Raw genomic sequence first — 21,723 nt, 5'->3', positions numbered from 1 at the left:
TTTTTGTTAACGGAAAAATATAACGCTAATGCTAACTTAAAACTTTTCTTTTTTAGTTTTTTTGAAACGCGTATGATTATTAACTGTATAACCGAATGGCAATTATGAAAATAGTTTAATCATTTTTTAAAAGCTTATTCCTTGTCTGAAAAATATAGGCTTTGAAAATCCCCATTATTTTCAAAACAGTAAGGGGGGAGGGGGTTAGAATAAACAGATGATATTCATCCAAAATTTATTTAACCGTAAAAGAGGCATAAAACCTGTATTTCGAACTTTAAAAACAAAAAAGTGACACAAATTCTAATGAGTTAATTTTAAATGAATCGAACAAATATTCGAATGTTTATAAACAGATAAACCTAATTTGTAAAAGAACAAAAGTCTTTAGTTTTTAGACTTGGTAAACATGAAAAAAATAGACAATAGACGAAAGTAATAACCACGCGGAGGTTCGAGATGCTTTCATAAGCGCAAAAAGAGTAGCAATTGTTTATATTGCCTAAATAAAGAGTTTATCAGACTCTAAATAAAAACTTTTTTTATATGTTTTTGTTTATTGTACTAATTTTTTCAGAACTCGGCAATAAGTAAAAGAAACTTAAAACCTTACTATAAAAATATGGCATTAATAAAAACAAGTTACAGCTTAAACTACAGTTATCTACAGAAGGTAAAGTAAATTTTAAAAAGTAACCATAAAAAGTTTTAGTTGAATAATCATTTAAATGAAAATTAAAAATAATTTACCGTGAGATATTAAAATATTCTACATGTGTTAAAGTTTAAGAAAAAGGGATTTTATTTAAAATTTTATTTAATGTATTTATTTATCTGATTTATTATACCGTATTCTATCTTATTTCTAGGAAATATACTATAAATGAATTTAAGCCAAATAGTCGCTTTTTAACAGTTAAATTTTAATTAGGGGAGCTTTATGTTACACTTATGTTAAGTCAGCCCTTATTTATAAATTATAAGGTATTTTGTATTAATTAATTTTTAATTTAAGCTAGCATAAAATCAAAAATATTTAAATGTTAAGTTCTGCTTTTCTTTTTTTTTTTATGGCTGTCCACTTCGTTCTTTCATTGTTAATTTTGTTTCTTAGAGTTTTCTCTCGAATCCCAGTTTGGTTACAGAAGATTTTCATATCATCGGACTCTAAATGAAAAAAAAAACCTTTGTATATGTATCTATATACAGGGTGAACAGAAAAAACGGAGACAAAATTTAATATGTCCTGATAATAAAGTTTTTTACGATATCCAATTAATTTTATTGGTTTTCGGATTCTCCATGTTTTTATGTTTAGTATATATATGTTCTTAGCTTCATATCTCTAAAATATATGATATTTTTAGAATGTCAAATATACGTAGGGCAATTTTGGAGTTGTTTCGTAAAGGAATGCGTCAATGTGATATTGTTTGCTTGCTTAATGTGCCTAAGCAAACTGTGTCCAAGGCCGTCAATCGTTTCAAGGAGCTCGGCCACGATGGTCGCCGTCCAGGAAGTGGTAGAAGACGCACCGTCAACACGTCCGCCAACCGCCAGATCATCAGGAAGCGAGTCAAGCGAAATTCGAGGGTCTTCATGCGAAAAATCGCCCGTGAAACCGGAATGAAATGTGAATCGGTGCGACAAATGGCAAAAAGGGAGCTTAACCTCATACCTTACAAGCTCCAAAAAGTTTAATTGCTCACCGATGAAAACAAACGTGTGCGGCTCCAGAGATGTTGCCAACTCAAGCGTTGGGCCACTGCTCAGCGATGGGAGCGCATCCTGTTCACAGACGAGAAGCTGTTTACCGTCGAGCAGGCATACAATCACCAAAACGACAGGTGCTGGTCCGCTGAGGCTCCCGGCACGTCGGCCATTGTCGAACACCGCCAAAATCCGCAGTCCGACATGGTCTGGGGCGGAATCTGCGCTAGCGGTAAGACCCCCCTCGTTTTCGTGGATCAAGGAGTCAAAATCAACCAAGAAGTTTACCGAGGCGACATTCTCGAGACTGTGGTACTTCCGTGGGCCCAACAGCAATTCGGCGATGTGAATTGGACGTTCCAATTCACATCGCCGAAGTGCTGCTGACTCTGCCCCTGCTCACAAGGCGAAAACGACTCAATACTGGTGTCGGACCCATTTTCCAGACTTCATCGCGTCTTCGGAAAGGCCGCCCTACTCGCCGGATTCCAACCCGATGGGTTACAGCGTGTGGTCAATTTTGGAGGCCAGGGCCTGTGCCACACGCCACATAAGTTTGGAGTCGCTGAAGCAATCGCTGCGCCGGGAATAGGATCGATTGTCGCCAGAAGACCTGCGACCCATCGCTGAAAAATTCAAGACGCGTTTGGGCTTATGTATCGCCGCGGGAGGAGGCCACTTCGAAACCGGCTGAGTATATTATTGCGGAAGGTCCATGTTGTTGTTATTCATCGTTGTTTTACTTGATTTTTGTTGGTTTGATAAAAAATGATTAAAAATGTTTATCTCCGTTTTTTCTGGTTACCCTGTATATATGCATAAAGATTACATATACATACATATATATATATATATATATATATATATATATATATATATATATATATATATATATATATATATATATATATATATATATATATATATATATATATATATAAATATGCTTTGCTAGTATATAAATATATATACATGTATATATCTTTGAACCCAATAAAATACGTAAGAATTATGAATATAGAGCAATAGATCTTTTATTGTTTTAATTTTACATAGTTATGTAAAATTAAAACATTAAAAGATCTATTGCTCTATTTAATATATAATTTTATATTTATTATATATTTTAAGAGAGTTTTATATTTATTATATATTTTATATATGTAGTTGTAAAATTGACAGTTTTTATGTAAATAATTATTTAAAAACAATTAACTGTGTTAACTTATTTTACTCACTGGGCCATCCTAGGTTTTTATCTCTAATATATTTTCCAAACATTTCCTCCAATAATTCTTCTTGTTCTGTTGACCAGTGAGTATATACTCTTTCTGAATAAAACATATAGTTAAAAATTAATTAACTTCACAAAAAAATTGTTTTAAAAATTATTGAATTTTATTATTTAATAATCAAAATAACTATTTTTAAATAACGTTTAAAAAAATTAAATCTCACTCGATATTTTGACATATCAACACATTAATTGAGATTTCAATACAAAAATTGACAAATCCAATAATGAATCTAAACGATTCTTAATAAATTCCTGTTTAATTTACAAAGTAGTATAGTTATAAGTAGATCAAACTGTGTTATTGGTTTGGAAAGAAAGTTCTTTTGCGTTTGCGAGTAGAGGTAATTCACTTGATATAAAATGTAAGATCAGAAATTTCATATTCAACACTGCATCTTGTATGAGTTCCAGGTCGTTCATTCTGCTTGTGAGGCCAAACATAACATATGCCAAGTTCTAGACCAAGATAGCATTATCAAATGCACATATCAAATTTAGTTTCAACGTTTTTAGTCCATTGACTTCGAACTCGAGGATCGTTCAGAGTTTGGTCGTCCAACTGAAGTTGATTCTGAAGCGTTGCGCAAACTGGTGGATGAGGATCCAAGACTCAGTAGTGGTGTATAGCCTCCACACTTTGATGTTCTCACACATCAGTGCTGTACTGTCTTCATTGATTGGGAAAGGTTCTGAAGTTGGGGATTAGGGTTCCCCACAGTCTGACACTTCATGACAATGACATGCGCTTGGAGATCTGCACATTCTTGCTATCCATAAAGCAACGCTTTGACCGGTTAGATCATTTATTCACTGGCGATGAGAAGTGGGTGCTTTATGTAAACCACACATGAAGGTAGATTGACACTAAAACAGATCCCAAAAAAAGAAGGTCATGTGTTAGTGTTATGGGATGTACATGAATTTACTAAGCCAACATTTCTAAATTTTTCGAGGCGCAGCCAGGCAGCTTCAAGAAGGATGGGATCCATTTTTTTCTCACTTTCATTCCAACCCAATAAATGCTAAATATTTTAAAAGCTTAAACGAACTGTTGAAATCAAGGTAAAAGGAAGCGGGGAAGGGGAGAGGTTTGTGAAGTCACAAAAGGGACATGTTTCCTCTCTCTTCAATATTTTATAAAAAAATCTAGTGTCTAATCTTTTAACCAACAATATTCTTCAAACATGTTTTAGCTATTTGTTTAGTGAAACATAAACAAGTTTTATTTACATGTTTAAATTTAAGCAGTAAAGTATATCAGATTTGATATACTTTAAATTATAAGGTTCAAAGTGAAATGAAATAAAGGTTTCGTTAGTACATGAAAAATATGTAAACTTACCTTCTAATTTTTGAGCGGAAGAACTAGCCAGTTCCTCACTTGAGTTGTAAAATTCTTTAAAGATATGTTGCCTTTTTAACGGTTTTTCTAGATGCAAAGGCTATTAAATATAACTATTATATTTTATATAATCAAATGATAAGAAGGTTAAGAAACGTAATTATTAAAATTTAATCCTTTTAAAATAAAAATTTTTCATTAATGAAAATCAAAACTTGCCAGTTAAATGATCAGCAGGGTCATTCTCAATTACATTTTTTTCTCCATTAGCATCTGCTACTCAAAGTGAAATATAAACGTAGATGTAGTTCTTTTATTAAAAATAAAAGTTCAAAATTTGAAAATGAATATAAAATTTCACCTATTTGAATAAAACTGGCTTTCTTGCGTTTAAGATCCATTTTTCCGTTACCTCCTGTAATGTTAACAAATATTGTAACAACCATTTCAGAAAAAGTTTTATTAAACTTTATTTTAGAAAAAGTGGAAAGCGAAAGTATTATAGAAAAACATAAGTTCTGCTTCTTTCCCGATTCAATCTCAACAAACCTCCGAGAGAAATAAATATTTTTTTATCGAACAAAGCTTTACAAAAGAAATAATTAACTCTAGTTCTAATCAACTAATTGAAAACTTATTTCTATTGAGGTATTTTAAAGAGTGACAACCAGAATTAGTCATTTTCAATTTTGCTGATAAAAAGTAGTTTTTCATTTTGTTAATTTAAAAGTAAACGCTTTTTTTCTAGTTTTAAATATCATATAATTTTTCAGTTTTTAATTTCAGAACTTCAACATGTGGTAAAGAAAGTAATATATACCTGTATCAATAGCCAATAAGTGTTTTCCTGTAGACAGTATTTGTTGGTGAGCGGCTGGAGCTTGATAAATGTTTTCATTTATATCTTTGCTATGGCCAAAATGTTTAAACACTAAACTTTTTTCAACATCACTTAGATTTATTGCAGCCATAAGGGTGCTCAATCTATGTCTATTTGTTGTACCAGTTAATCTGGACTTGTTTATTATTGGCAATTTATCACAAACATTGGTTAAACTATGCCAGCCTGAGCAATGCTTTTCTGAACTGTGACAACTTGGAAAAGCATAAACATTAGACTCAAGAATTCCAACTTCCTTTCTAATAACTGGATCACATAAAATTTCCATAGCTCGGACAGTATCTTCAGGGATTAGAACAGGCACAAGATGATTTGAACCTTTGCCACTTTGGTAGGTAATTTTCAGGTTTGTTTCTGTTAGTTCTTCAGAACGTTGATCATCTAGCCATGCACCATTTGCAGCTTCAGTCCACTCACGTAACAAGAGACGGGCAGGCTCACCGCCACGCCTGCCATTAAATAGCACAAGCCTTGTACATGCAACATCACGTAACTCAACGTATGCATGAAGATCCCATAGCACAAAATTATCATTTTCGTACTTTTTCATGACAGATATTGTATGATCACGAATCATTCTAATATCTGATTCAATTGGGAGTTTAGATGGTTTTTTTAAGTTTACATTTCTTCTTTCATTTAAATCATAAGTGGCATCTCCAAATATTTCTTCTTTGCGAAGTTCTAAAAGAACTACAAAGTCAGAAATTGATTTAGCTGAATCATCATTGTCTTTAGCTAAAAAACTCCCGATACATTTTTTTGCACTACCAGAAATTAAGTAATATAATGCGGCTTTTAACCCAGACTTTTGTTTTTCGGAATATGTATCTGTATAAACCTCAATTGCAAGTTTTAAAGAATTAAAATTATGGCGAAGAAACAAATCGGCAGCATTGCAATAAACTTCCTTAACTTGATTGCTTTTGAAATAGGAATAAAGATGACTAAGTCGCCTCATGTCATTTCTAACAGAGTTTTGAACTTCGCTTTTCTTACTAAGTTTTCTTCTTACTTTTTCGTATAGTAGCGACCCAATCATCAAAATTGTTTGGTCACTTTTTGCAATGATGCCGATAGGATCATCTCTAATTACTTGCAAGATTTCAGTTTTAAAACTTTCATTGAGTCCTTCTTGTGATTTATCAGCAAGGATTTCAACTGGTATTGCACATTTTGAAGTCGAAGAGTCTTTTCCACATACCTTCATGTGACGGGAGTAGTATGATTTTGAATAAAAGCCATGACACAACGAGCACATTACAAGACTTTCACACTTTCGCTGACTCCGCTCTCTTTCAAAACGAGGAATTTTTAAGTTAATTTGTTCCAGATTAAATTTATGAATACCGTTTCTTTTAAAACACTGAAATAGCCGGTTACGCTCTATTTTCGGTTTTTGTAAAGCGATTTTCACTTCTTCGTTATTTTTATGTTTTTTTGTAATATGTCGTGAAAGTCTACGAAATGATTTACCACATATAAAACATACTCTTTTTATTTTAATGGGGCCCTAAAAAATAACATGAAACTTGGTATGCAATTGTATTCATTGGTTAGACTAAAATCAGCTAGCTAATATTGCTAAACTTACTTTCTTAACTTTTTGTGTGTTTTTATTTACTACTTCTTCGTTAACCATTTCGTCTTTATTATGTGATGTACCCGTGAAATATAAGTTTTCGGGAATTTCTGTTGAAAGCAAGGAGATCTCGGAATCTTTTCTTGAAGTCTATACATATATGTATATATATATATATATATATATATATATATATATATATATATATATATATATATATATATATATATATATATATATGTATGTATATTCATATAAATATATATATCTATACTTATAGAATTCATTTTAAAAAAATTTCATTAAACTATTTTTTTTTTACCTGAGATTCCAATATATCATTAACTGTAGTATTTGAATGACTTGACCCAGGATTAGTTGAACTACTTATAAAGACCTAAAATAACACGAAATAAAAATTAAAGAATTTATATTAAACTTAAACTTTGCCTCTAAAGGAGAAATCAGTTCATTTTTTAACCTGAGTTTCTTCTGAAAGACCATTAACAACACTACTAAGTTCACTTAATCCACGGTTCGTTGAACCAATTATTATATTCTAAAATAAAAGAAAGCGTTATTTTGAATAAGGTTAGGAATTCTTTGAAAAAAAAAAGTTATATTTGTTAATTAAATTTGAAACCTGAGACTCTTCAACTTTTTCTTCTTCCCATTCATCATTGATGAGATTACTTACTTCAATAATTTCAATACTCTTTGAATTACTAATAACGTTCTAAAGTAATGCGAAAAATCACTTTAAGAAGTTTAAGAAATTAGTCAAAGAATGCAAGACTCATTAAGGTCCATAACATAATTTTGATTCTAAAAGTGGCTTGTATTATTTTTCACCTGAGATTCCGCTGATATATCATTTACTGTACTGCCTACATGACTTGACTCAGGATGTACTGAATTATTGATAAAGTTCTGAAATTACACCAAAGCTTATCTAAATAATCTTTTTAAATATTAAAACAATTTTGTTATGTTTAATTTAAAACAACTAAATTTACTTTTTCTTTATAAACAACTCTATTAGAAAACAATTAAGAATCAGTTTTAAAAAAAATACCTGGACAAAAGTACTGATAACAAAGTCAATTACATCATCAGCTTCCGTTGCCATTAAATTTGAATCACTTTTATTATTGTTCTGTTAAGAAATAATAAATGACTTTTTTTAATTCAAAACATTTCGTCCCAAGGTAACAAGAAAAATTCTTGGCTCAAAACCTCAAAATTTTTTTTTTTTGTTTATCTTCTTCGATTTGGATTATTAAGAAAACTAGACGGCGATTAGTGAATTGCCTGATGGGATGTTTGTTTTTTTTTTGTTTTTAATTAGTCAAGATTGTGTGTTACAAAGAGCGAGCAAAAACAACCTTAAATAAATGGCCATGGTCCTTGGCTGAAGAAGTAAAATGATGCAAATTGATGATAGTCCTCAAAATAAGCTGTAAATATCATTATGCAAAGTTTGTCTTCGATACAAAAATACTTAAGTAAAAGTTCAAAATAATTTAAAATACATTAAATAAAAAAAGTTTTCAAAAATTACCTCCGTGATTGGAAAACTGGTTTTATTGCCGTCAACTAAACCAACTACTTGAATATTCGATTCTTGTTCTGTAATTAAATATGATTCAGGTTAATTGCTATTTATCAGTTGTTTATAGATTTTTAATCTTTATTAATTTATAGTTTATAAGTTTATAGATTTTTAATCTTAATTTTTTAATTAAAAACCATACATATAAGATTCCCAAATCTGGTTGAGAAAATAAAATTGTTGTTCATTTACCATTTTGTTTTGTTTCTTAAGAAGTTTTTTGTTACTTTTTATACTCCGCATTAATTAACAAACTATAAATTAGGCCTAATACAAAATAAAGTTTATAAACTATATCCTATTAGAATAAAGCACCCTTTAAAGTGCTATGAAAAAAAGGAGAGATTGGAAACTGGAGAAGTTTTTGTTGAAAAAATTTTCTTATCATTTAGAAATGGCGACCATGTAAAGTTTACAATATTTTCTTTTTGGAGAAATGTCAACTTCACATGGTTATAACTTTTAAAAACTAATTTCTTCACTTAACACGAGTTTTTCACATGAATTTTAGTCTAATTTAAAACAGTACGGGTTTTTGTTTTTTTCACGCCATTTTTGTTTCAAGTTAAAACAAATTTTTTTCTTTAAACAACTAAACAACAAATTTTGTTCTTTTAAAGAAACCCATCTTACGGACCGTATGGATACATTCACGCGTGTTTTTAAAGAAAAATTTTGAATTATCAGCATTACATTGAATCAAGTGAAGAGTATGGCGCGGAAGTCAAAAGTATTTTTACTTTCAAAATACTATTAAGTTTTCATAATATTTAATAAATTTTTATTACATATGCTAAGTTATTTAATTGTTAATTAACTTTTTAATATGAAAGTAATTTTCAGAAATTATTTGGGTAAGTCACATAAAGTTAATTTTTATTATTACTTTCCGACTTTGATATAAACTTAAATTCATCTTTGTCAGCCTCAAAAAAAGATTGAGTTTAAATAGGATATTGAAAAATGTAATAATTGGCGCCCAAAAACTCACAGGATATTTGCGAATTGAATTTTTCAATTTTTCACATGAAATCTGCGAATTAAATTTTTCAAATTTTTTATTTGAATAAATCTTATTTCACAAACATACTTGCTTTAAAATAAATGTCTTTTTTTAAACAAAAATTATATTTTCTAAATAATATGCATTATGAAAATTAAAGATACTTTTTTTACTGTTATTAAATTTTACTCTGAATACTAAAAAAAATTTTTACACTAACTTTTTCTTTTTCCTTCTTTAAACTTTTGGTACACCATCTTTTCCTTCATAAAACATAAAAGTTAATGCTTCTATCAACTTTTACAACTAAAAGAGTTCTTTAAAAAAGAAATCAACTTATAAATGAAATGTAAATCAAAGTATTTATTTTGAATGTGTTTTAAAAAAACAAAATTCCACTCACAGCTGCATGCCACTCCAGATTATCTTCCCCATAAGAATAGGTAATTTCTTCAAATTTTTCAATCTTTCTTATTGAGAAAAGGCAAAGAAATGGGATGTTTTTTATGGTTAATTTTTGCATTTTACAGTTGGGGAAATATTTAGAATCATTAACTAGCCTCCCAAGAGAACCATCATCTTCAGTTGCATCAATACTAAATATTTTAATAAAAAAATTCTCAATTGGTTTAGAAAGTTTTATTTTAGAGCATCTTGAAAATCTCCATCTATTTTGATAGGCCCAGTGAGTTTTCTGTTATATTTAAAATTTAGAAATATCCTCCATTATTAAAATTTAAAAATGAAAAAATCAATAGTTTATATAGTTTAATAATATTTTTTGCTTAAAAAATGCTATCTTGCCAGTATGCTTCATCATTGTGTTTGAAACTAAAGACATAAGACCCATAGCCTTCATTTGCATATATTTCTTCAAGCTCCTTCATTTGATTCTTTTTTTTTAACACTCCTCGGTAAACAGCAACAAATTCATCTTTGCCAATTTCTGTTTTAGTGAAGATTCCGTATCCTAAATGGTTTGTGCTTCTTTAAATATTATACTAATTAAATTTATATCAATTAGAAAAATATATTATACCAAAATATATTGTACCAAAAAATGTATTGCTATATCATTTAACAAACTTATAACTTATCCTACCTTTGTATTCATCTATGTATCGTTTTTCAAGATTTTTAGGATCAGATTTGCTATTGTAAAACTTTACTGCATTATCATTTTGAATAAAGCGAGCCTTTTTCTGTGATAACTTAAACAAAAACATTTTAAATATTTAACCACAAATCGCAGAATGGATTAAAACTCCTTAGTTTTTGGTAATTTCATATTAGTTATTGGTAGCTTCAGGATTGTTTTGTCCAACTGTTGTTTTAAGCACCAGATAAAGCTTACAAGTTACTAAGTAGTGAAAAAATAGGTGAAGCAATAAATTAAACTTTTGCCTTTGCTTTTCCAGTGTTCCAGAGGCTATAAGTATATTCCATTTTTTTATGTTCTCTGGTTTAATATGTGTAATTATAAGTGTAATAGTTTTAGTGTAATCATTTTATTTAGCTATTTTCTGAAAGAAGTAGTTAACTAGAAAATAAAAATTTTAAGGTATATAATAATCTACTCTCTTTTATAAAAATTGCAAATTTACAGACTGGTTTTAAATAAAGCTCAGACTGAATTTCTAAATAACCATACACAAATGAGTTGACTTTCTTTGAGTAAAGTAAAAATTGATCCATATTTTTTTATATGGACATAAATTTGTGGCTAATTTTTTGATGTTATCATGTAAAAGGTTTTGTTTTTCAACTTAGAAATTGTTACTGTCAAAGTTTTTGTTTACTTGTATTTTGGTTCTTTCTTTTTTAAATTTAATCATTTAAATTCATTACTTTTAGTTAATAAAAGTGAAGAAAGTAGTTAAAGGTACAAATATTGCAAATATTTCTGAATTTAATTAAAGTTTTCATTAATGATAATGACATTTAAATTAATTCATGTTAATGTCACTTGATTTTAAAGTAAATTCAGTTTTATTAATATTTAAGCAAAATGGGCTCTTAAATTCTAGAGAAAACAAGAAATACTGCTTTATGATTTCAATAATTCAATTATTTTATTTTAGGATGGTAAAGATAAAACCCTTCCAAAGAAAATGTGCTTATGAAAATATTTGATGGTTAAAAAAGTTGTTTTAATATTAAAATTTCTTTATACCTGTCTACGTTCATTGAGAGGATAGGTTTTTTTTGTTGGTTTTATTTTCATTGCTTGAGGCTGTTTTTTGTTTCTTCTATCTTTATTTAAGGTTAGTAGAATCTAAGAAAAAAGAATTTAAGTTGGAAGATTTCCTTTCTCTTTAATTTTATTAACTTCAAATTTTTTTCCATCCTACTTGAAAATTCCAATAATCCTACCTTATCAATATTGTTTCTGACTTCTGGATCTGAGTCCCAGGCATTGCAAATCATTTTCAAAACCTAAAGTTCATCATTAAAAGTGTAAAATTGTTTCAAATCGTTTATATTAGGTCGTTTATATTGACGCAGTGCCTCTATTAGGAGAGAATCATTAAGAATAGGTATTATATTGACCCAAGGGCTATCATATCCAGAAAGAACTTCGTAAGATGACATTGCCCAGGAATAAATGTCTGACTTAAAAGATGGGCCTTTAACTTCCTGTTTGCAGATTTCCGGTGCTGTGTAAGCTAAAGTCATTCCCAATAAAAAAGATTTATTCGTTAGGGTGGCATTAATAGTGTCCTGTATTAATGAAATGTCATCAAAGTCGGATAATTTAACACATAGTTTGCTCAATGTTCCAGTGACCAAAAGGTTAGATGGTTTAAAGTCTCTGTGTATAACACCGCTGTTGTGTAATGTTTTTAAACCCATGGCAGCTTGTTTGATGATGTCTAACCTCTCATTTAATACGTAATGATCGTTGTCATTAAAAATTTTGATCAGTTGAGATACATTGTTTATACATTCATCTCCAACATTTACTCCACAGTACTCAAATATAAATGCTGATGGTCGTAATGAATATCCTCTAAACACTACGAGATGAGGGCAAACTAGTTCGCGTAATTTGTCTGCTACCTGCAGTGTTTTCTTCTTGGATAGTGGTTGCTTAAAGATTTTTACAGCAAGCGGCTCTCCTTTTGGCTCAAATTTAAAAATAGATGCGGATGTCCCTTCGCCTATCTTTATACTGAAACTAAGCGGAATATCTATCAAAAAATCTTTCATTTTACATTCTAGGTCCGACAGTGATTTTAATGAGAATGTAGCCATTATCTAAAATTGAAATAAATTATTAACTAAAGTATGGTGATTTTTTATCCATACTTATGAAATATCTGTTTCAATATCTTTTTTTATGAAAAATTCAAAGTGGAATTTTTCTCAAATGTGATTTTTCAATGACAATTAAAAAATTTGGAAACGAAATTCGATGATTTGTAAAATAAATAAAAAAAATTAAAGAGTGCAAATTAAAAAACATGGTTAACAATGGTTTTTATTTGCAATATCGGTTTTACTTTGCAATTTTATAATTGCCCCCTGAAAGTTCTTTACGCTCCACCGGCGGGCGCGCGCCCCACTTTGGGAATCACTGACGTATCACTAACCATCGGAGTCTCGTTACGGGAAGTATCGTGTGGTCACAGGATAGGTCATTTTTTACAATAAAGATACAGAATTGGGATCGGTTTCGGAAGGACTGATTTTTTCGATAACAACTTCGAAGTACCGTTTATGGTATTATCGTACATACGAGACTTCTGCGACTTATGCTTACCTAACACCAATACTTTTTTTTTTTTTTGAACAATCAGTTTTTAAGTGAGAACTAGTAGCTTTAACTAAACTGTTAATTTTTGCTATTTTAACTTCATTTTTTATGATACATGATAACGAAATTTTTTTTTTTAATGTTTATGTTTAGTCTGGTTAGAATTATTTTGTTCTATCTCCCATTTTAAACGTTGAAAGAAAGTCTTAGATTTTTTTCTATAAGTAAAGATTACTTAAAATTTTACAATTACTTTTTTAAAAAGTAACTTATTTTTAAAATAATTTATGTTTAAAGAAACTATTTAGGAAAAAAAAATTTAAAAATAAAATGTATTTTAAAAGTGATCATTACTTAGTAAAATTAAAAATTCCTTTTCTCCCAACGTTTAAAATGGGAGATAGAACAGAATAATTCTAACCTGACGGTTTGCAAAAAAAAGAGGTTTAGTTCACTAATAATTTGTTATTGTAAACTCAAAATATATTTTACTTGTTTTTTTTTAATTAAGAATAAAATATGAAGTTTTTTATATGTAGGGGAGAGGGGGGGAGCTTTGAGTGTTTTTTAAACGTTTTTTATAAATCAATATTTTAATTATTCGAAGCACTTTTTTTCTTCTGATTAGTCAAAGCAATGAATAAGGAATAAAACTGTATTGTTTTAATGAGTTCTGAGCTAAACATTAAGTTAGAATTCTTATTCCTTGAATATGCGTGAAAATGTTTAAATCTGCCCCAACCTGAGGGAGCTTTGAATACATCTGGGGCAGCTTTGAATTATCTTTGGCAAATGAAAAGTGATTAAATTCTTTTTTTTTAAACAGACCATTGATTTATTTTTAAATTTTATTAAGTTTAAGTTTCTAATAGTAAAAATCAGTTATTTTCTCTATACTATCTTATAATCACTCTAAAGAGTAGATTAAACGAAAGTTATATAAAGCTATTTAAGCTGTAAATAGAGGCAAATTTTTAAAAAAATAAAACTTACAAAGATAACTAAACCTTAACCCTTTCCACTCCTTTGTCGAGTTTGGCTCGACATATTGCTTCAACCAACCCCTATGTCGAGTTAGACTCGACATTTTAGTAACACAAAATTTAAAAATTATTTTAATTATCAAATGTATTTTTTTTTTCTTTTAAATACTTAATATCTATAATATATAATCTCATTCTGAATATTCCGAATATGCAAAATACATATATTTTGTCAAGTTTTTCCTTTTAGGTAATTAAAAAAAAAATTAGGAGTTCAAAGGGTTAAAATTCAAAAAAATACGATTATACCGGTAAATGGAAATGGATTAAGTTCTTTTGCTCGTTCATTTGTCAAGCCATAATTCATTTTAGAGCTTCTTACTTGGTAGTCTCTTAACATTATTTCCTCGTTTTTACTAAATACTTATGCGACAGTATATTTAGTTGTCAAACCTAACTTGGTCTTAATAAATTTTTACGCTTCTTTATTCTCGTTTGGCCTCATTTATCCATTTGCAACTTGGAGAACAGCATTTCTTACATTTTCCTCTATGACTTCTGTCACTCTCTTTTTTTTATAATTTCAAAGTAATCAAAGTTCAGGCTGTAATAATCAAGCAATAAAATACGAGAAATTTAAACAGCGACTCAAAGGTGCCCCATTCATTTGATTTAAAACTGCCCCAAAATCATTTTAAATAATAAACAATCATTTTTCCGAACAAAATTATCTCAATTATTGACATTTTCTGTTTAATTGTAAATGTTATGAATTATCTTAAAATGATATTAAACATCTCACGGATTAGAAACGCGGTCAGGAAAATCTTACAACTTTATGTCGAAATGTTTACGATTTGTCCTCAAAAACAAACCATCACATATTTTGTCCAGTTAATGCCAAATGGCTGGAAAGACAGATGACAGCTGCAACGGTAAATTTTATCTTTACAAAATATTTAGCTTTATTAAGTTTAAATACAAAAACGCAATAAAAATTCATTTTTTTAAAGCTGCCCCCCTTTAAAGCTGCCCCCCCCCCTCCCCTCTATTTAAAATTATTTTAAATTTGCAAAAATAACTTTTACCTTAATAAAGAAAAAAGTTTTTTACTTTCGCTTCACGTTTTGATTGAATGAAAGACACGTTTAAAAATCATGTTCCTGCAAAAATATCCGAAACTTATAAAAACTGGTTTGGGCAGTTGTTAATATTCTAAAGTTCGATATTCGAATTTCTAAGAAATATTTCTATAAAGACTATCTGTAAAAAAATGTTGAAATATGTTAATATTTACATTTTTTCAAAAACTGTAAATATTAACATACTCTTCAAGGTCTAAATAATTTCATGTTTTTTTGGTAAATATTTTTGAGTTCTCACTTAAAATTTTTGAAAAAATGTCGTTGATAATGTTTGCGTCATCGTGAGGGAAAGTTCGAATTGTTTCACTGACGTTTGTCGCCACCGATTTAATTATAAGTTTATCAAGCCCTAGAGTGTCTTCGCTTATTGCGTAAAACTATGGGGAAAAGCCAAAAAATTATTTTCTAAAGTAAAACATTAACAAAGTTTCAAATTAAACACACACGTTTCAAAATAAAGCATATTAAACTTTAAGAAGTTTTTATCACTAACTATGGCACCACGTTGCCACAAAAACTTGGAAATAAAGAAAAAAGTGAACTAGTTCCCACTTCCTGGCAAAGATTGCAGTCGATTAAAATAATATTTTTAGCTGATTTTTTCTTTATAGTTGAAAGATAGATCTACCCAAATAGCAACGTTTATGTGGCTCAACAACGATTCGGTTCTGACTGCGGAACATGACCAGGTCTGGCGTAGTACCGCAATGCACATCGGCTCAAATATGGTCCAGGTATTTAATGTCCCTTAATTGGATCGCCAGAACTGGCGTAGCCGGTACAGGTCCATACGAGCGTTGCTACTTGGGTATCCAATAAGGAGACGGTTTTTGTAAACAAACGATAAACATTTTTTAAACTTTCTTCTATTTAAAAAATGCTTTGAAAATGTTGTCTGTTCATTGTATAGATCTTTATAGAGGAACACTTCCTGAAAATTTCATGTAAATTGGTCAAATGGTTTTCAAGATACTTTTGCCGGGAGGTTGAAAACTCGCGTTCTGAAAAAAATGCTAAAAAACATAAAATTGAGATGAAAAACTTTTTATTAAAAAGTTTTTATTAGTGTACATATTTAGTATAATTAATGGTTTTTTATTATGAAAAGCGATTAAAATAAAAATTTGGTTTTAAATAAACATAATTCTCTAAAATGAGTTTCACGTGTTAAAAAAGAATAACGTGAGTTCGTTTCGTGCCAAATAAGTAAGGAACGACTCTCGTTACTTAATATTGATGTTAATATATTCATTGTTAATAAAAATATTGCAAAACACAATCGATTGCAAATAGTGATTCACTAGTAAATTGCAGTGATGTGTAAATTCTATTAAAAGTTCAACCAGAATAAGTAGAATAGAGAATTTCTTTGGGTGAGGTGTGTTATGTACATTTTAGTTTTAATATTCAAAACTTTCATAAAGGTAATCAATGACATTTAGGAAAAAGTTTTTAGTTTCATCTTGTGCTTCACTACAAATATTTTATAAACTTGAAGTTCGAATATCGAAAATCCTAATATTTTTCAGATCATTCTTACGGATAAGCACAGTGTCAATTACTGTTTTCAATTACTAAATACTCTTTTAATTTTAGTATTCATTAGTTCATCATTCTAAGCAATGACATAAAATGAAATAAAAAATACTAAGCACCAGAATTTACATACACTTTTTTAATGTTTTGAATATTTTCTCAGCGTGTTGTCTCACAGTAGCGGAACTTTACACTTAAGAGTGGGTAAAAGAGGATTGAATTGGGCAAAATTTCAATTTTTACTAAAGATAAAGCTAAAGATTTTTGATAAACAAAAGACATTTTAATCATTTTTATATGAAGTTTGAACTGAAGTTTTTATATTGCGAGGATAGAGTATTAAATTAAAAACAACGATCGGAATAGACGTACTTACAATGACTCGTAAACCTGCTATATAAATAAATGACAAAACAGAAAGAGAAGTTAAAAAAGCAGAAAAGTTAAAAACAAAAAAAGAAAAGAAGGGAAGTTAAAAACAACGACTGGGAAAAGACGTACACACGATGACTCTTCAATATATCATGTAAGTAAATGATAAAGCGGAAAGAAGAAAAGTTAAAAACAACTGAGAAGAGACGTAAACACAAAAACTCATCACCCCGTCATGTAAATAAATGATGAATAGGTATCGAAAACAAGCAAACACTGTAAAAGCTCAAAAAAAAAAAGGTTTATGGAGAGGGAGACGGAAATTTATAGAGGTAAAATAGATAGTTTTAAAGGGAAGTAAAAAAGAATTTTGAAAAAAGTTTTTTGAGAAGAATTTTTAGAGAGAGAATTTTTGTGGTTAAAGAGTTTTTGGATAAACAAGAAGTTTTATAAGTGAACAAAGGAGAAAAAGAAGAAGTAACTTTTGATAAACAGAAGAAGTAAAGAATTAAACAGAAATCAGAAGAAAAATTTAAAATAAGTAAGCAAAACTTTTGCCGTTTCAAATAAAGAAGAAGAAGAAATAGAGAAGTAATTGATAAAAACAGTAAAACACTTCAAAAAGAATAAGAAAATATTACTTGTATTTTATAAACGCAATGAATAAAAGAGTGCTAACCTAACTACACAAAAATAGAACATTTATTGAGTTGTATTGTAGAATAAAATATACTGAAGACGGTAAACACAACCTTAACCCTTTAACGATTAACCTTGCCCAGTTTTAACCAAATAGCCCAAAGACCTCGCCCTTTTCTAACCAAACAGTCTCCAGACCCTCAACCTACACTGTAAAAAAAAAAAGGTTTCGCAAAAGGTTTTTTACACGTGGTGTGTAAAAACCAAAAGGTTTTCTAGTGGTAGAAAACCTTATGCGAGTGTAAAAAACTTTTTGCGAAACCTTTTTTTTTTTACAGTGTGCTATAAACTCGTTGAGCTTTTAAAATATCAGTTTAATTAACACCCTAACGCCAGTTTCTTTTTAACTCGCCATAACATTCAAATTTATGGAAAGTTTGATATAGAAGCTTACGTAACGAAACAAACTCATTTAAGTTTATGAAAATAAAGTTTATCGCCGTGCTTATTAGAAATTTGACGGAAATCTTTAAAGTACCAAATATTTTTTAACAGTAATATATTAAGGTTACAAACTAAAGTTATTAATAGTTTTAAGATATTTTACACTTCCTTTTTTTTTTTTGTAAAACATTTTATCTTATATGTTAACATGTTTTCAAATTGAATTTATTTACCTTTTCTCTCTTTTAATACTTAAGAAACGTTTAGTACTAGAAATGTATAAAAGTACTCTTAAAATAAAAAACTTTTTAGTGCTGGTCCGTTTGCTTAGTTTCTTATATAAAAAAAACAAACATGTATTATGTTAACAACGCGGAGACATTCAAATACCGTTAATTAAATATGCATCGGAGGCAGCTGTCAGTTATTTACTTTGCTAGCCAATGCCGTGAAAGTAACTGACACTTGCGAATCGATGATTTTTTAGTGGAGGAATGTTACAATAATTTTAATTTAAAATTAAACTTTTCATCACGCTCTCCTAAATAAAAATCTCTGTATTGGTAACACTGCATTGCGAAATTTCTGTTTTGGTCTTAATGAAATCCAAATAGTTCTTCTACAAAAATATTTCCAGATTGGTAACAGATTGATCAAAAGGAAATTGGTGCAATTGTAATTTTTAGTGTTTTTAATGTGATTTTTTTTAAATATGCAATAGGTTTGTATGTTAAAAATAGTCACATTAAATTTAATTTTTATTTTGATAGTTGTTTGTTATTTAGCGTAGCTTTATTTTCTTCACTAGATATTATTTTGCATAAAAACCCTGCTCTATGACTGTTAAAAATAAATGGTAATACATACAGTAATATTTAAGCAATAAAAAGTGATCTTTTAGTTATAAATTTTTTAAATAAAAATACAATTCTATTTAGTAAAAAAAATGTAGTAAAAATTTAGTAAAAAAATTTAGTCAAAAAAATGATATTTAGTAAAAAATATTTATTACAACATTTGTTGGACCATTGAGGAGGGCTGTTGGAACCAAGAGGCTGTTTCAGAAAGAAAGGGGGAGGGGGGGGGGGAGGAATTATATTTCCACTTAAAAATTAAAAAACAAATTCACAATAAAAATCAACAAGTGTTGAACAAAAACTTGAAAAAAACCATTACATAACGCTAGTGTAGCAAACAGAATTTATGAACTAAAAATGAAGATTAAAAATATCTCTGATTTTAAAAACATTAACTCATGGTAGGGAGCTTAGGCAATTTTTATAGCCGATGTAAATCTTTTTTATTTAAAATGCATTGGATTCCTTAATATATTTTATTTTCAAAATGGTTTCAACCACTTCTGTAGCTTATTTAGTTCCAAAGATATTCGTGTTTTAATATTTTCAATTCATATACTTTTATGAAATATTTTCTTAACGTTTCTCGTTAAACTTTTGGCGCCTAGAAAAAAAAAAACTTTATCTTTTTTTTCTTGCGTAAAAAGTTGCGTTAACAATAAATATCTAAAGACGGGGGAAATTTATAAAATTTCCACTTAGAAAACAAAAAAACCCACCCTATTAGACTGCCAAAAACAAACAAAAAAACTGATTGACATAATAAATGAATAGTTGCAGAATCTATTTTTATGTGGGGACGAAAGAATTAGCTTAATTTACTTGTATATAAACAAAACTGAAACATTTAAAGTTAAATAACTTTATCAATTCTAAAGCAAAACGATGTCCCCCAAAAATTATTGTAGTGCAACCTTTTCTAAAAAAAATAACATCTGTATATACATATATACTATTTATTTTCAAGGGTGGGTTTTCATTCTTCGACACCTACATAAAATCATTTGTTGCGTTTTTTGGACGAAGTTTTTCAAAAACGTTCGATATATTTTTTTCCGCGATAAAATGTCACGTGACAAAACTCCCTACTCATGGCCGTAGACAACTTATTTAATCTGGGGGGGGGGGGGGGGGGCTAGAAAGAGTAGGGGCGCAAATAACATGTCTCTTTACAATAAAACTCTGCAGAAATACAGAGCCATTTAAAAAAATGTGTCGTGCTTTACTTTAATTCAAAAAAGGCCCATTTTTTAAGATATCAGTTTCATATTTTGCTTATGATTTAACTACTTAAGCTGTAGCGGAGTTACACCATTGGCGAAGTATGTAGAGTAAATCAGTTTTAAATAGGCCATAGCGTATTTGGGTCGCTCTTCCAAAAAGCAAACTTACAATCGAACCAAAAGTTCCAGTAAATAAATAAAAATTTTTAAATCAGATTTTTTTTTTATAAAAAGAAGTAAAACAATAGCTCCATTTATTTTCTGCTTTTTCTTAAACAAATAACTTACATACAGTCCGAAATTATTCTTTCTTTTTTTATTTTGGGTTCTTATCCTGAGAATGATAAAGTTTTAAGAGAAAAAACGTTTAATATCATTTTGCGAAAAACAACAAAACAAAATTTCAATTCTAGTGGTATATTTTATTTTTAACGGAAGTAACAGTATAAATGAAAATTTCTAAAAAAGCAAATAAGTTAATTTTCTGGTTTAATGCAAGAACAAGGATGAAGAAAAATCTTCATCTGAGTGTGGCTTTCATCGGTTTCCATGCAATGACTGGATTTCAACATGCTAGGATTTTCCCCAATATATATGAAAATTAACTTTAGTAACACAAACAGTTAAACATAATAATTCTTCTTAAATAAAAATGTTAATGTCTTGAAAAGTTGAAGAACCAACATAAAAAAATTAATGATGACGAAACGAAGAGCCAAAAGGAGATTTTTCATGATGCGTTTAAGGCCTGAAAATAAAACAAAATGTTAACCGTACTATTTTAACAATTTCTTCATTATTTTTCCAAATATCTCATCTTTTCCGTGTCAATTCTTCCGCGGAAGAATTATTTATTACGTAGTAAAAAACCATGACTATAAAACAATAAAAAACCTAATTTGTACTAGTCGGCTGGAAAGAATTTGGCTAAAATTAAAGTTAAAATACAATTTTAGACTTATCAAAGTTTAAAATTTTAGTTTATTAAACGTTTATTGTGTAAATACTAAGTAGATAGCAATTCAACATAAAATGTTTTTTTGAATCGGGTAAAATCGGTTGTACCCGAGAATGAACCACAAAATATTTAAGAAGATTTTATTTAATAATATATTATATAAATTACAATTAATATATTTAATAAAATTCTATAGAAGTTTTGGTATACTCTTTTTACAATACAAGACTTTACTTATAAATAGTTTTATTAGAAATTTCCCGAATTTTTAATTGCTAATTCAGGATAATTTCGTAGCAATAAAGTTTTTAGTTTCCGCTCATTGTTGTATTTTATTGGTACTATTACGTAAGGCATACGTT

General features: G+C 29.0%; 3 protein-coding genes and 1 long non-coding RNA gene across 4 annotated transcripts in view; 2 read left to right on the top strand and 2 right to left on the bottom strand.

The window, feature by feature from the left end:
• Positions 1 to 21,723, top strand: part of LOC149888907 (uncharacterized) — a 280,117-nt gene that overhangs the window by 121,691 nt on the left and 136,703 nt on the right. The gene's annotated exons all lie outside the window — the stretch shown is intronic.
• Positions 815 to 15,380, bottom strand: LOC145184217 (uncharacterized). Its single transcript, XM_090087947.1, has 20 exons — positions 15,276 to 15,380; positions 11,821 to 12,705; positions 11,621 to 11,722; positions 10,550 to 10,658; positions 10,252 to 10,417; positions 9,851 to 10,043; positions 9,668 to 9,710; positions 8,394 to 8,461; positions 7,908 to 7,988; positions 7,685 to 7,762; positions 7,476 to 7,568; positions 7,314 to 7,391; positions 7,155 to 7,229; positions 6,845 to 6,982; positions 5,170 to 6,763; positions 4,711 to 4,764; positions 4,569 to 4,625; positions 4,350 to 4,436; positions 2,949 to 3,041; positions 815 to 1,167 (listed from the first exon to the last, which is right to left on the bottom strand). Exons 2-20 carry the CDS (start codon positions 11,872 to 11,874, stop codon positions 1,037 to 1,039), a joined length of 3,294 nt encoding a protein of 1,097 aa, XP_089944073.1. The 5' UTR covers positions 11,875 to 12,705; positions 15,276 to 15,380; the 3' UTR covers positions 815 to 1,036.
• Positions 8,853 to 13,350, top strand: LOC149888917 (uncharacterized). The gene is made up of 3 exons (XR_016452642.1): positions 8,853 to 9,298; positions 11,529 to 11,711; positions 12,670 to 13,350. It is a non-coding gene; the product is annotated as an uncharacterized LOC149888917 (long non-coding RNA).
• LOC149888918 (serine/threonine-protein kinase B-raf-like) lies at positions 11,884 to 12,657 on the bottom strand. Its single transcript, XM_090087567.1, has one exon. The coding sequence runs from the start codon at positions 12,655 to 12,657 to the stop codon at positions 11,884 to 11,886; it is 774 nt and encodes a 257-aa protein (XP_089943693.1).

This window comes from Hydra viridissima, unplaced genomic scaffold (genome assembly GCF_058129835.1).
Source record: "Hydra viridissima isolate aposymbiotic clone 2 unplaced genomic scaffold, HvirCarnegie_v1 scaffold_5, whole genome shotgun sequence".
Classification (NCBI taxonomy): Eukaryota; Metazoa; Cnidaria; class Hydrozoa; order Anthoathecata; family Hydridae; genus Hydra; species Hydra viridissima.
Note: the sequence above shows the minus strand (reverse complement) of the source record. Positions and strands in the feature narration are given on the sequence as shown.